Genomic DNA, 16012 nt, shown 5'->3' with positions numbered 1-16012 from the left:
ACACAGTATAATGCCTCCCATAGCTGCTCTCACACAGTATAATGCCCCCCATAGCTGCCGCTACACAGTATAATGCCCTCCATAGCTGCCCCACACAGTATGATGCTCTCCATAGCTGCCCCACACAGTATAATGCCTCCCATAGCTGCTCTCACAGTATAATGCCTCCCATAGCTGCTCTCACAGTATAATGCCTCCCATAGCTGCCCCCACAGTATAATGCCCCCATACAGTATGCTGCCCCCACAGTATATTGCCCCCCATAGCTGCCCACACACATAATGCCCCCCATAGCTGCCCCCACAGTATAATGCCACCCATAGCTGTCCCCACAGTATAATGCCCCCATACAGTATATTGCGCCCAGAGATGTCCCACAGTATAATGCCCCCCATTGCTGTCCACACAGTATAATGCCCCCATAGCTGTCCCCACAGTATAATGCCCCCATAGCTGTCCCCACAGTATAATGCCCCCACAGTATAATGCCCCCATAGCTGTCCCCACTGTATAATGCCCCCATAACTGTCCCCATAGTATAATGGTCCCCATAGCTGTGCCCACAGTATAATGGCCGCCATACAGTATAATGCCCCCATAGCTGTCCCCACAGTATAATGCCCCCCATAACTGCCCCCACAGTATAATGCCCCCATACCGTATAATGCCGCCCATATGGTAAAATGCTCTTACAGCGGCCACCATTTCAGCCCCCATTCCCTACCCAGTATATTGCCCCATATGTGCCTAATACAAAAATAATAACATAATTACTTACCTGTCCCCGTTCCCACGACGGGTGGAGGATCCTTCTCCTCTGGTCTGTGCTGTGAGTGACTTGGAGCAGGCAGACGATGACATCACTACATCATGCCTGCCGGTGCCGAGCCGCTCACGGAAGAGTGAATGCTGGAGCACGGAGCTGTGAGCGCTGTGTGGCTACGGGGGCCCTGAGGTTTTCCCCATTAAATTCAATGGGGAAGTAAAACAAATAGATTTTGCGTTTGTTTGCAGTAGCAAAGGTGCAATTCTGCCGCAAAAAACGCAGCTTGCAAAAAAAATAAAAATATTATGCTTACCCAGATCTCTCGGCTTCTGCATCCAGCACGGCCACCATGGATGACGTTTCATCCCATGTGACTGCTGCAGTGGTCACATGGGATGAAACGTCATCCCAGGAGGGATTAAAAAGGTTTGCTGAGATATAAAATTGATGGCCTATCCTCAAGATGAGCTATCAATATCTGATCAGTGGGAGTCCTGCCGATCAGCTCTTTGAAGCGACGTGGCCCCTTTAAAATAGCTGATCGGCGGGGGTGCCGAGAACCCCCACAGCTCAGATATTGCAGGCCTATCCCGAGGATAGGCCATCAATTTTATCACTCCAGACCACCCTTGTCCTGTTCTAAATTTTACTGAATAAATGCTACGATCCCAGTATTTATTTGGGGAATTATTGTTTTTGCTGATTTTATGCACAGCGTTCATCACAATCACGGTGGTTTGTAGTGAGATATCGTGCATTGTAACCGCTAATTTATTTAAAGGTTTTGCCTCGTGATAACAACCCTTTCCATCTTGATGACAACCCTTTACAAATGCCCTATAGGGCATATGGACGTCCGAGGCCACGTAAAGTTCTACAAGATCGGTGCATGCTCTGCCAGCCTAAGCTTCCAGATGGAGGTGTCCTATGACCTCTCTATTGCTCACATAACCTGAGGCACTGTTGTTCATTGCTTGCAGATGTGTTCAAGGTGTAGGATCACTGATCCCAAGTCTCAGGCCCGATCTATCCCTTGAGGAGCATGTTAACAATTGTGTGTTCACCACTGGGGGAAATAAATAGAGAAGCTTTATCCGTTCATCTGCTGTTTTCACGTGCAGATGTTACTAGTACTAAATATATATTTTTTATGCAGCTGAGGAAAGAAAGATCGCTGGCTGAGCTGATGGACATTGAGGCTGACATGGTCCGTCAGATACGATCTTTGGACAGCGATATGCAGACTCTGGTGTATGAGAATTATAATAAATTCATATCTGCAACAGGTATGTACCGTGAGCCGGCTAATCTATAGATCAGATGGAACTGCGTCCACAGGACAACGTGCTAATTACTCATTTCTAATTCTTCAGACACCATCCGTAAAATGAAAAATGATTTTAAAAAGATGGAGGACGAGATGGATGGACTAGCCACCAACATGGCGGTTATCACAGAGTTTAGTGCCTGTATCAGTAGTACTCTGCAGGAGAGACATCAGCACATTACCAAGCTTAGTGGTGAGTAGCGGCACTTTCACCGGCATGTTTCTCATCATCCGCATTATAGCGGGTGGAAACGTACTTTTTATATTAGTTTGGTAGTTGAAAAGAGTCTTATTTTTAGTTTATTTTAAAACTACCGTTGAAGTTTTGATGCAGTTGTACCTCCAGAACGTCATCTAAGTGATACAGGCCAAACCCCTTTTGTGGGGTTTGTACTGTTGTGTTACAATAGATGAAGTAATTTAACCCCTATCCGCACCAGGACGTAACTGTCCGTCGTCGCGGGAGGTTACTTCCCGCACGCGGACGTACAGTTACTGAGTTTTTCCCGGTGCACACTGTCGGCGACAGTGTGCACCGGGAACCGGGAGGTCAGCTGTCGCCGACAGTTGACACTCCACTCTTGCCGACCAGCGGTCCTTTGCCGCTGGTTTCGGCGAATTAACCCCTTAAATTCGGCGATCAGGTGCAATCGCCGAATTTTGGGGGTTTCTTATAATAAGTCATTTATTATAGGGAAAAAATGAAAACGTTAAAAAAAAAGTACACATATTTGGTATCACCGTGTTCGTAACGTCCCAAACTGTGAAACTATAATGTTCATTTTTCCGCACGGTGAACGCAGCAAACAAAATAAACGGAAAACTGTCAGCATCGCTATTTTTTGGTCACCACCCCTCCCAAGATATAGAATAAAAAGTGATCAAAAAGTCACATTTACCCCAAAATGGTACCAATAAAAACTACAACCCGTCCCGCAAAAAACAAGACCTCCCACAGCTTTTTTGACGAAAAAATAAAAAAGTTACGGCTCAGAATAGCGTGTCCCAGAAAATAAATGATTTTATAGAAACTTAATTTTATTGTGCAAACGCTGCAAAACGTAAAAAAAACTATACACATATGGTATCGGCGTAATCTTACCAACCGGCAGAATAAATTAAAACGTAATTTATTGCGCATGGTGAACGCTGTAATAAATAAAGAATTGAAAGCGCCAAAATCGCTGTTTTTTGGTCACCTTAGCTCTAAAAAAGATCCTGAGGGGCCAAAATGCTCACTATACCCCTAGAAAAATTCCTTGAGGGGTGTAGATTCCAAAATAGGGTTACTTTTGGGCGGTTTCCACTGTTTTGGTCCCTCCGGGGTGTTGCAAACCCGACATGGCACTGAAAACCAATCCAGCAAAATCTGCGCTCCAAGATTCAAAAGGCGCTCCTGCCATCCTGAGCCCTGCTGTGGGTCCAAACATCAGTTTACGACCACATATGGGGTATTGCTGTAATCGGGAGAAATTGCTTTACAAATGTTGGGGTGCTTTTTCTTCTTTATTCCTTGTAAAAATGAAAAAATTCTATGTTTCCACAGAAAAATAGGTGATTTTCATCTTCACAGACTAATTCCACTAAATTCTGCTAAAAAACTGTGGGGTCAAATTGCTAAATATACCCCTAGAAAAATGCCTTGAGGGGTGTAGTTTCCAAAATGGGGTGACTTTTTGGGGGTTTTGACTATTTAGGTACCACAAAACCTCCTCAAACCTGACATGGTGCCTAAAATATATTCCTAAAATAAGGAGGCCCCAAAATCCACTAGGTGCTCCTTTGCTTCTGAGGCCGGTATTTCAGTCCATTATCACACTAGAGCCACATGTCGGATATTTCTAAAATCTGCAGAATCTGGGCAATAAATATTGAGTTGCGTTTCTCTGGTAAAACCTTCTGTGTTACCGATTTTTTTTTTTTTTTTTTTATTACAAATGAATTTCGGCCAAAAAAATGAAATTTGTAACTTTCCCCTCTACTTTGCCCTAATTCCTGTGAAACGCCTAAAGGGTTAAAATACTTTCTGAATGTGGTTTTGAATACCTTGAGGGGTGCAGTTTTCAAAATGGGGTGATTTATGGGGACTTTCTAATATAGAAGGCCCTCAAAGCCACTTCCGAACTGAACTGGTTCGTGAAAAAATGGCCTATTGAAATTTTATTGAAAATATGAGAAATTGCTGCTAAAGTTCTAAGCCTCGTACCGTCCTAGAAAAATAAAAGTACGTGAAAAAAAAATGATGCAAACATAGTAGACATATGGGGGATGTTAACTGTTAACTAGGAACTATTTTGTGTGGTATTACTATATGTTTTACAAGCAAATACATTTAAATTTAGAAAAATGCTAATTTTTGCAAATTTTTGCTAAAATTTGAAGTTTTTCACAAATAAATATTGAATTTATCGACCAAATTTTTTCACTAACATAAAATACAATATGTCACGAGAAAACAATCTCAGAATCGCTTGGATAGGTAAAAGCATTCCGGAGTTATTACCATATAAAGTGACACATGTCCGATTTTAAAAAATCATCTGTGTCCACAAGGCCAAAACAGGCTGTGTCCTAAAGGGGTTAATGAATTTGGACAGTTATGTTTGATAGGAATATCTTACTAGATAATTTGCCTATATAGTTTCTTTGGCCTTGGTAATCAACAATCCTTAAGTACCTAACTTTTCAGGCGGCTATTTGTAATAAGCTGTCATATGTGTGTACGTGAGGAATAACACTATTTCTGGCCATTATATGACTTGCAATTGGCATTTTTTTTAGCAGTTTTCCCCTCTATAGGCTCTATCTCTTATTCTCAGTTTAGCTAGTGGGTTGAGTTTAACTGCGATCATATCTGCCATTCACTGCACACATTGAAAAGAGTACATGCTGCTCTCCTATCTTTATCTATCACATATATATAGAAACTGGAGCAACATAGAGGATTTAATACAGCAGTAAGGAGCAATGTAGCTGAGAAACCAGCACTGGGTGGCGTCCGTCGAAGCTTTACCAGCAGCCAGTGTCTTCTCCCTTTCTGCTCCTCCTCCCCTCTCCTCAGATTTTTATGGGCAGCAGCCTAAGTCTCTCCACTCACACCACTTTCTCCCCCTGCTCCCTTCTTCCCTTTCCATAGACTTCGATGGGCAGTGTGTCTCTCTCTCTTTTTCTCTCTTTCTCACAGAATTTGCATGGATAAAACGACTAGATTTCAACAGAAAGTAAATTACAAAGTTAAAATATATCAGGTGTACTATTAGATTAGCATAAATTGTTTGAAAAGTTAGTCTCCATTTAAAGGGACTGTCTGGGATTAGAAAAAAAGTGTCTGCTATTTTTCTAGAAACAGCACCACTCTTGTCCATGGGCTGTCTCTGGAATTAGCCTCATTCAAGTGAAAATTTCATATGTTAAATTTCACCGGTCAGAAGTACAGGAGCTTGCAGAAAGAAAACTAAGTAAGTATGACAAGTAAAGCGGGATGACTTCTAACATGATTGGCAGCATGGCTGATTTTAGGCTTCCAATCTCCCCGTTAATTTATAGCATGAACAGAGCTAATCCCGTAATGGTGACAGGCTAATTTAACAAAAGGGATCTTTATATTATATTTATAAAGGCTAAAAATGCAGTGTTGGTTAAGCCCCATGCGCATGACCGGATTAATTTCTATGGCCGATGGACACCTTCCCGTATGTCTATGGGAGGGTGTCCGTGCCGTAGAAACCTGCCGCAAAAAATAGGACATGTCCTATTTTTTACATTTACGGACCGTGCTCCTATACTTTATAATGGGAGCACGGCTCGTGAAAACGGGTGGCCGGCCGTGCCCGTAATTACGGGTCGTAATCACGGGGACGGTCGTGTGCATGAAGCCTTAGGCCCCATGCACACGACAGTATTTTCATCCCGAAATACTGTCAGTAAATACGGATCAGTTGGCATCAGTATATACGGAAGGGTGTTAGTAAATACGGTCTGTATTCCATCTGTATATACACTGACCCGTACAAAAAGTGGGAGGTTGCAAATGATGTCATCAACATGTTGCCTAGCAATGCTTCTGTAAATACGGACGGTTTACGGATGCACATCAGTAGCCGTCCGTATTTACGGAAGCTCTCATAGGCTTCTATGGGAGAGTCCTTGCCGTAACTACTGACAAGAATAGGACAGGTTCTATGATATTTTCAGCACGGACACCAATCAGTAAAAATACTGAAAGGTGTCCGTAGCCAATAGAAATTAATGGGTCTGTAATTACTGATGAAAAATACTGTAGTGTGCCTGGGGCCTTACAATGTAGGATTCAGTGGAATTATAAGGAATCTTCCAATTGACTCTTTGTTAATGCCACTTTCTGTATCCTCCAGGTGTCCACACTCTGCTGCGTAAGTTGCAGTTCTTGTTCGAACTTCCAGCCCGTCTGAAAAAATGCATTGAGCTTGGTGCTTATGTCCAGGCTGTGTCCTATCATTCTAAAGCCCGCAGTGTACTCCATCAGTACCAGCATATGCCTTCGTTCCACGGCATCCAGACAGACTGCCAGGCTATCATGGCAGGCTTGGCGGACACACTGCGCCAGAGATTCAGGTATTTGTTTTACTTTTTGTATGTTTCTTGAATCTGACACTTGTAACAACATATAAATAAAATAAAAAAGTATCATTACCTATATTTATATCCCATGAATATACAGGGTGTCTCAAAAGTAATGAAACACCCATATAAAATGTAAACCGTTTGGCAGACGGTGATACAATTTTAGACGCAAGCTGTTGAGGGAGGGGGAAACTTGTTGAGTCATGTCACCAACATGGTGCCCATCTTGGATTCAACTTCAGTTTTTCAGATGGGATCGTAGGTGTGTGATACATCAAACTGATAGAGAATTTCACCAAATAAACAATGGTGTGCTGAATGTTAACATAACTTTATTGGTTCTCATGCTTAAAGATGTTACATGTGGATTTTACTGCGGATTCACTTTGCAGATTTCCCCCTATACATTAAAAGGGTGAAATCCGTTGCGACTTTTCCGCAACATAATGAGCATGCTGCGGATTTCCGCACAGAATTTTTCAATTGTGTGCAGATGGGGTTTTTCAAAACCCTATCCACATGTATAGCACTATAACTTGCCGTGGATTTGTGGTGCGGAATCTGCAGTGCAGATCCTCCATGTCTGTATGTGGCCCTAAGGGGTTACACCATTTCTTTTATTCCCTACAGGGAAAACAAATTGCATGTCACTTCCTGATTAAGTCACTTGTATTGTTCGTTATTCCTCAGTTAAATGTGACGTTCAGATTTCCGCAGGTCTTATGAATAGAACTCTTTGTAGTCATTTTGATAAGTAAAGATCTACTTATGTGTTTTTTTTAAATATCTTGTAGATGAGTTACTTTACAGTTTGACTGGTTAAAATCTATGGTATATGACCTATTAGTAAGCACGTTCATCTTTGTCTTCTCTAGGGATCCTTACTCTTCCCCACAGGACCTTTCTGAATGTGTGGAGCTCCTCCTGAGCTTGGAGGAACCAGCTCACCTCCTGTGTGATGAATTCCTAGCCCATGGACGTGGGCGCTTGGCCTCCCACCTCTCGGAGTTAGAAGGGGCAAGTGATATTCTGGAGTTTGTTGACCGGGGCTGCGGTGGATTTATAAGTGATGCCTGTCTCCTGGCAGCATCTTACCAGAACCTTTTCTGCAAGGATCAAGGAAGCACAGCTCAAATGGCTGTGGAAAAGCTGACAAAGTTCTTGGATGAACTGAGCGAGGGTTACTTTGAATTAGTGGAGAAGCGTCTGCGAGAAGAGAAGAATCCAGGGGACAACTCACTTTTAGTAAGAGCCTTGGATCGATTCCATAGACGACTGCAGGCACCATCTAAGTTGGTACCAGGATGCAGTTTCAATAAAAAGGGTACAGAGATTGTAGTAAGGGCAGCGCAGGAGAGGTTGTCTCAATACTTGCAAGCCTTGAAAGACTTTTTCCAAGGTTGCATTACCGATGTCCGACAAGCCCTTGCTGCTCCAAGGGTGCCCGGGAAAGATGCCCCAGCATTGGGTGACTTGTTAGCAGTGCTCTCTGGATCAGTTTTAAACCAAATTAAATCTGTTTTGGCTTCTGTACATCTCTTCACAGCTAAAGATGTGGCTTTCTCAGACAAACCATACTTCAAGGTGAGTGGAAACAGAAACATATGGCTGTGTGATTGTCATAAGACGTGTCCTATGTCTCATTTATTATACTGTAGGCTCAGGCATTGTTTCCTTGTTCTAATAGATGTTCTATTTATATACTTTTCCCAGGGTAAGTTCTGTAGTCAAGGGGTCCGAGAAGGATTGATTGTAGCTTTTATCAAGTCTGTGTGCCAGACAGCGCGACAGTTCTGTGATTCCCCCGGAGAGAAAGGAGCCAATACTCCGCCATTGCTGCTGTTGCTGCTCTCTCGCCTTTGCCTGGACTATGAGACTTCAACCATTAGCTACATACTGACCCTGACAGATGAACAGTTTCTGGGACAGGTAAAAAGAATAAATATTACTGCTAATTATTATATGTGCTTATTCACCATATGCAAAGTGTATTATGTTAAGCAGGAAGCCCTCAGTCACACTACTAATTCTCCGCAGTAATAGTTCCATAGAAGAAGAAGAAGATAATGTTCGTCAATTGTACTATTCATAGTATCCTAGTTTTAAGGCCGAAAAAAAGACATGCTTCTTTCCAGTTCATCCTATAATTCTGCAATGTTGATCCAGAGGAAGGCAAACGCTAATTTAAGGGGAAAATGCCTTCCCGGCTCTGATATGCCAATCGGAATAAATCCCTGGATCAACAAACCATCTACAGTAAACTAGTAATCATAACTTTTTTTTCTGCTTCCAATTGATTTCAGAGGCGGAAGCCGCTCCAAGATTGGTCAAAAACCTAAAAAAAACCTCTTGGGGGGGGGAAAAAAAGACTCTGCTTCCTAGTTAAATCAATAGGGGGAGATTCTGGGGCATTTTTGGCGCTGATTCAGACACGGTTTCCGCATCAAAATCGGCACCAAAAAAACCTTTCAGTTCCATAGTTTGACTGCTCTTACAGGAAAGTATGCCCTCATATTTGTGTAGAAACCTTCTTTCCTCTCGGCGTAGAGATTGCCCCCTTTGTTATAGTTACAGTACTGGGTATAAATAGATCCCTGTATTGACCTTTAATATCTCAGTTCACGGTTATTAGGCCACATCTCAGTCGTGTGATTTCTAAATTAAATAACCCTAACTTTGATAATATTTCTAGGTACTTTATTCCAATTATTCCATTTATTATTTTAGTTGCCCGCCTTTGAGCCCTCTCAAGCTTTCCTATGTACACGATATTCGACGTTCGGTCTTACTGGAGATTTATAAAGTGGTAGAACTATGTTCTCATTATGTGCATCTATGCTCCTTTTGATACACCCTACAATCTTATTTGCCTTGGCAGCAGCTGCCTGACACTGGCGTTAAGTTTAGTGTAAACTAAAATTTCTGAGTTCTTTTTCCATGCCCGTTTTACTCAGTGTTTTGCCATTACAGTATGTAATGGTGTCATGTTTTTTTCAGCACTGATTCTGACGAGGCTTCCGCTTCAAAATCAGCGCCAAAAAACAGTGTGAACTGAGCCTAAGCGTTTCCGTGCAGTAAGGCATGTAGCAACATTTGTTTCTTTTGCAAACACTTAATTCTTAATCAAAAATGATGTCATGTATTTTCCCTTCCCAAGTACAAAATCTTACGTTTATTAGGGTTAAACCTTATTTGCTACTTCTCTGCCCATGCATCCAACTTATCCAGAGCCATTTGTAACGTAGTAATATCCTCCTTTGTGTTAATTATTTTACAGTTTCGTTTTATCCGCAAAAATGTATATTTTACTGTACAAACGCACTACAGGGTCATTAACCCCTTTAGGACACAGCCTGTTTTGGCCTTGTGGCACAGCCGATTTTTTCAAATCTGACGTGTCACTTTATGTGGTAATAACTCCGGAACGCTTTTACCTATCCAAGCGATTCTGAGATTGTTTTCTCGTGACATATTGTACTTTATGTTATTGAAAAAATTTGGTAGATAAATTCAATATTTATTTGTGAAAAAATGACAATTTTTCTAAATTTAAATGTGTTTGCTTGTAAAACAGATAGTAATACCACACAAAATAGTTACTAGTTAACATCCCCCATATGTCTACTTTTGTTTGCATCATTTTTTTTCACGTACTTTTTATTTTTCTAGGACGTTACGAGACTTAGAACTTTAGAAGCAATTTCTCATATTTTCAAGAAAATGTCAATAGCCCATTTTTTAAGGGACCAGTTCAGTTCTGAAGTGGTTTTGAGGGCCTTATATATTAGAAAGTCCCCATAAATCACCCCATTTTGAAAACTGCACCCCTCAAAGTATTCAAAACCACATTCAGAAAGTATTTTAACCCTTTAGGCGTTTCACAGGAATTAAGGCAAAGTAGAGGTGAAATTTACAAATGTAATTTTTTTTGCCGCAAATCATTTGTAATAAAAAAAAAATCTGTAACACAGAAGGTTTTACCAGAGAAATGCAACTCAATGTTTATTGCCCAGATTCTGCATATTTTACAAATACCCCACATGTGGCCCTAGTGTCCTAATGGACTGAAATACAGGCCTCAGAAGCCAAGGAGCAGCTTGGGGATTTTGGGGCCTCCTTTTTTAGGAATATATTTTAGGCACCATGTCAGGTTTGAGGAGGTCTTGTGGTACCTAAACAGTCGAAACCCCCCAAAAGTGACCCCATTTTGGAAACTACACCCCTCAAGGCATATTTCGAGGGGTATAGTTAACATTTTGACCCCACAGTTTATTTGCAGAATTTAGTGGAATTAGTCTGTGAAGATGAAAATCACCTATTTTTCTGTGGAAACATAGAATTTTTTCATTTTACAAGGAATAAAGGAGAATAAGCACCCCAACATTTGTAAAGCAATTTCTCCCGATTACGGCAATACCCCATATGTGGTCGTAAACTGATGTTTGGACCCACAGCAGGGCTCAGAAGGGAGGGAAGGAGCGCCTTTTTGATTTTGGAGCGCAGATTTTGCTGGATTGGTTTTCAGTGCGATGTCGGGTTTGCAACGCCCCGGAGGGACCAAAACAGTGGAAACCGCCCAAAAGTGACCCTCTTTTGGAAACTACACCCCTCAAGGAATTTTTCTAGGGGTATAGTGAGCATTTTGACCCCACAGGATCTTTTTTAGAGCGAAGGTGACCAAAAAACAACGATTTTGGCACTTTCAATTCTTTATTTCTTGCAGCGTTCACCGTGCGCAATAAATTAAGTTTTACTTTATTCTGCCGGTTCGGTACGATTACGGCGATACCATATGTGTATAGTTTTTTTTACGTTTTGCAGCGTTTGCACAATAAAATGACGTTTCTATAAAATAATTTATTTTCTGGGACACGCTATTCTGAGCCGTAACTTTTTTATTTTTTCGTCAAAAAAGCTGTGGGAGGTCTTGTTTTTTGCGGGACGGGTTGTAGTTTTTATTGGTACTATTTTGGGGTAAATGCGACTTTTTGATCACTTTTTATTCTATATCTTGGGAGGGGTGGTGACCAAGAAATAGCGATGCTGACATAGTTTTCCGTTTATTTTGTTTGTTCACCGTGCGGAAAAATTAACATTATAGTTTCATCGTTTGGGTCGTTACGAACACGGTAATACCAAATATGTGTACTTTTTTTTAACGATTTCATTTTTTCCCTATAATAAATGACTTATTATAGGAAAAAAACTTATTTTTACACTTTTATAAAACATTTTTATTAACTTTTTTTACTTTTTACATTTTTTTGACCTGCAGCTTTGATCGCTACTAGAATACATTACACTACCTAGGTAGTGTAACGTATTCCAACTGTCAGTGTGACGTCAGTCACTCTGACAGTTGGTCTACGAGGATCAGCAGAGGCTGATCCTCATAGGCTGACATACATGGCAGACTTGGGGGCCGTTGTCTGGCCCCCGGGTGCCATCACAAGCATCAGAAGCCCCCACGATTGCATAGGGGCTGCTGATGCGCTACAAACCCGCTACATGCGGAGATCGCAATCGAGCCCCGCATGTAACGGGTTAATTGCCGAAATCAGCGGCGATGAGCCGCTGATCGGCAACACTGGAGTGTCAGCTGTCGGGGACAGCTGATCTCCAAGTTCCCGATGCACATTGTCGCCGACAGTGTGCCATCGGGAACGACACAGTGACTTCCTGTCACTCTGACAGGAAGCCTATCAGGACCAGCCGAAGGTTGGTCCTGATGGGCTTCCGTCCATGGCAGACCCGGAAGCCATTGTTTGGCTTCCGTTTGCCATAGTAACTATCGGCAAACCTCGCGATTTCGGACCGGGGTCTGCCGATATGTTAGAAACCCCCAAAATTCGGCGATTGCACCTGATCGCCTAATTTAAGGGGTTAATTCGCCGAAACCAGCGGCAAAGGACCGCTGGTCAGGAAGAGTGGAGAGTCAGCTGTCGGTGACAGCTGACCTCCCGGTCCCCGGTGCACACTGTCGCCGACAGTGTGCACCGGGAAATACTCAGTTACTGTACGTCCTTGTGCGCTAAGACACTGGCAGCAGGGACGTACAGTTGCGTCCTGGTGCGCCTAGGGGTTAATAATTAAATTATACCGCATAGGGCCCAATACTGCCCCCTGTGGTATCCCACTAGTAATGGTGACCCAATCTCAGTATGTACCATAAGAAAATAGAGGGTGGTTGTTATCACTGAGCCAGTTACCCACTTACATACATTTTCCCCCAGTCCCACATTCTCATTTTATTTACTAACCTTTTATGCTGCACAGTATCAAACGCTATGGAAAAATCAAATCAAGATATATAAAATCTCCTGACTCTCCAGGTCATAGAAGCTGATCAGTTCACACGGACTGGCAGTATTTCTAAATATGGCCATTCCCTACTGTGTGTTTTTAGCTTTCTATTTTCATATGCCGTTAACTTCTGCTTGTGTGTGTGTTATATATATATATATATATATATATATATATGTACATTTATTCTTTTCCATGTATCTTTCTAGGACGTTTTCCATTATTTATGGCAGACATCAACTATGTTAATTCTCCCATGTTTAGGACCACTCGCCAGTAACCCCTGTCAGTACTCTCTGTTCCTTGGCTCGATCCACTGCCCAGACCCTCCTCAATCAGTATGTGAAGTCTCAAGGGCTCGTCATTTCTCAGATGTTGCGCAAAAGTGTTGAGACCAGGGACTGGGTGACCACCATTGAACCCCGAAATGTTCGAGCTGTCATGAAGCGAGTAGTGGAAGACATCACCAGTGTAGATGTGCAGGTAAATTGGATATACATCTCAACACATTGTATTCCCCCTATTTCTAGATTCTTCTATGTTTGTCACTTTTTGTCATTTTATGTATCTGCTGGTAAATCTGCTTGCAGAATGTATTATTTCTGTCGGCCATTTATACCTTCCTATTTTCCTACTGCTAGATCTGTCAGGTAAGGATTAAAGGGTTATTCCCATCTTCATAAATGTAGCTAGGAAGCTCACCCATCTAAAGTTAAGAATTTTTCTAATTACCTTTCTGTAGCCCAGCGATGTCGTTTTCTTGTGATTGTTGATTGAAATCTACGTCAGTCCCTCTTTGTTTGTAGCTCGTTGTCTAGGTATCCGGCCACCGCTATTTTCCTTTAGCGGTGGCCGCGCATGCGTAATGACATCCTCTCCGTCCTCAGCAGAGGATGTCATTTATCTCGTGAACGCGCATCTCGGCGCATGCGCAGTAGATGCAGGGCAAGGCACCATTCGCGAGGAGAAGTCTACGCTCCGCTGAAGGTACATGTACAACTGTAAATATATATATATATATATATATATATATATATATATATAATGTGTGTGTCTTTGTGTATATATGTGTGTTTGGGTATGTCTTTGTGTGTTTTTGTTTTTATATGTGTGTTTGTGTATATTTATATGTGTATGTTTGTGTTGTGTGTGTGTGTATATGTGTGTATGTGTTTGTGTATATATGTGTGTGTATGTGTTTGTGTATATATGTGTGTGTGTATATGTTTGTATGTGTTTGTGTATATATGTGTGTGTGTATATGTTTGTATGTGTTTGTGTCTGTGTATATGTGTGTGTTGGTTTGTGTGTGCGTGTATATGTGTGTAGCTGAGTATTGGTATTGTTCACATTGATAACTTCTTTTTGATGTTGTTGCAGATTTTGCTGTACCGATTGGAGAAGTCTGCGGTCCGTTGAAGGTACTACATGCCCAACTGTTTTTATTATGTGGAAAGATTACATAGAGTGGACGTTTTGAAAAACATCATCTGTTCGGTGTATGTAATCCTAAAAACTGTCATGCTTAGATACAATTGTCAATGTGTGAAATATTATCTAGGCAATTGTATCTAAGTATGAAAGCTTATATGCTTGCGTACACGACCTGCTTATGTTCATTTTTTTTGCCAATGTATATGTGTGTATTTGTGTATATGTGTATTGGTGTTTGTTTGTTTGTTTGTTTGTTTGTGTGTGTGTGTGTATATATGTGTGTAGGTGAGTATAAGTATTGGTATTGTTCACATTGCTAACTTCTTTTTGATGTTGCAGATTTTGATGTACCGATTGGACTATATCTTTGATTCTTTGGACTACTGCGTAGATCTACGTTTTCTCAACTTTTAATAAAATGGTTAACGAGGGTTTTGTTGGGGATTTCTTATTTCAATTAAAAAAAATTGTATTTGTCTTGTTTTTTTAAACTTTATTAGTGCCTAGATAATGGCAGTTGGCTGATTGACAGCATCCATTATTAAGGCGGTACTTAGTGTTAGCCGGTGCAGAGGCTAGCACTAACCACCCATTATTACCCAGGTAACCACCACCACCACCAGGGGTGCCGGGAAGAGCTTGGTACGATCCAGTACCCGACCATCTGCTGTGATGGTCGGGCACTGGGGCGGCCACAGGCTGGTATTATGAGGCTGGGAAGGGCCAAAAACTGTGGACCTTCCCACCCTTGTAATGCTAGGCTGCTGCTGCTGCTGCTGCTGCTGCTGCTGCTGCTGCTGCTGCTGCTGCTGCTGCTGCTGCTGCTGCTGTTGTGTTCGATCTGGCTAGTTCTAAAAATAGGGGGGACCCCCACGTCGTTTTTATTTTTTAAATTTAACAATAGACGTTGGGTCCCCCACATTTTTAATAACCAGCCAGATACAACGCAGCAGCAGCCTGGCATTACACTGGTGGGAAGCGCCACTGGTTTTGTCCATTCCCAGGCTAATAACACCAGCCTGCGGCCGCTCCGGTGATCCACCATTACTGGATCGTACCAGGCTCTTCCCGATAACCGTGGTGGAGGTTAATACTGTGGTAATAGCTGTTCACTGCTAGCCTAATGGACGTCGTCACAAAGACAACTGTTATTATGCATGCACTAATAAAGTATAAAAAAAAACAGATATTACAAAACTTATTTCAATAAAATTTTGTATCTATATCTGTACTTCCCTTGAAAGTTTTATTCCTACCACTTTAGTAATGGACGCTGACTGATTGACAATGTCCATTACTAAGGCGGTGCTTAGTGTTAGCTGGTACAGAGGCTAAGACTAACCCCCATTATTACCCTGGTACCCAACGCCAACAGTGTTGGGAAGAGATGACTACGATCCAGTACCCAACTATCTGTAAAGATGGTCGGGAACTGGGGCGGTCGCAGGTTGGTATTCTTAGACTGGGAAAATAAAAAACCAGTGGCACCTCCCAACCTTGTAATTCTAGCTTGCTGCTGCTGTGTTGTATGTGGCTGGTTATAATAAAATGGGTGGAACCCCATGTCTTTTTAAAAAAAA

General features: G+C 41.9%; 1 protein-coding gene across 2 annotated transcripts in view; it reads left to right on the top strand.

Annotated features, from left to right (window-relative positions):
* Positions 1 to 16012, top strand: part of VPS51 (VPS51 subunit of GARP complex) — a 44087-nt gene that overhangs the window by 4622 nt on the left and 23453 nt on the right. For both annotated transcript variants that reach the window (XM_075837194.1, XM_075837195.1), the window contains exons 2-7: positions 1923 to 2052; positions 2140 to 2286; positions 6467 to 6686; positions 7571 to 8279; positions 8409 to 8624; positions 13263 to 13481. In XM_075837194.1, coding sequence (XP_075693309.1) covers positions 1923 to 2052; positions 2140 to 2286; positions 6467 to 6686; positions 7571 to 8279; positions 8409 to 8624; positions 13263 to 13481 — 1641 coding nt within the window. The remainder of the gene's footprint in view (positions 1 to 1922; positions 2053 to 2139; positions 2287 to 6466; positions 6687 to 7570; positions 8280 to 8408; positions 8625 to 13262; positions 13482 to 16012) is intronic.

The sequence above is a fragment of the Rhinoderma darwinii genome, chromosome 9, assembly GCF_050947455.1.
Source record: "Rhinoderma darwinii isolate aRhiDar2 chromosome 9, aRhiDar2.hap1, whole genome shotgun sequence".
In the NCBI taxonomy this organism is placed as follows: domain Eukaryota; kingdom Metazoa; phylum Chordata; class Amphibia; order Anura; family Rhinodermatidae; genus Rhinoderma; species Rhinoderma darwinii.
This window is presented reverse-complemented; position numbering and strand designations above follow the sequence as displayed.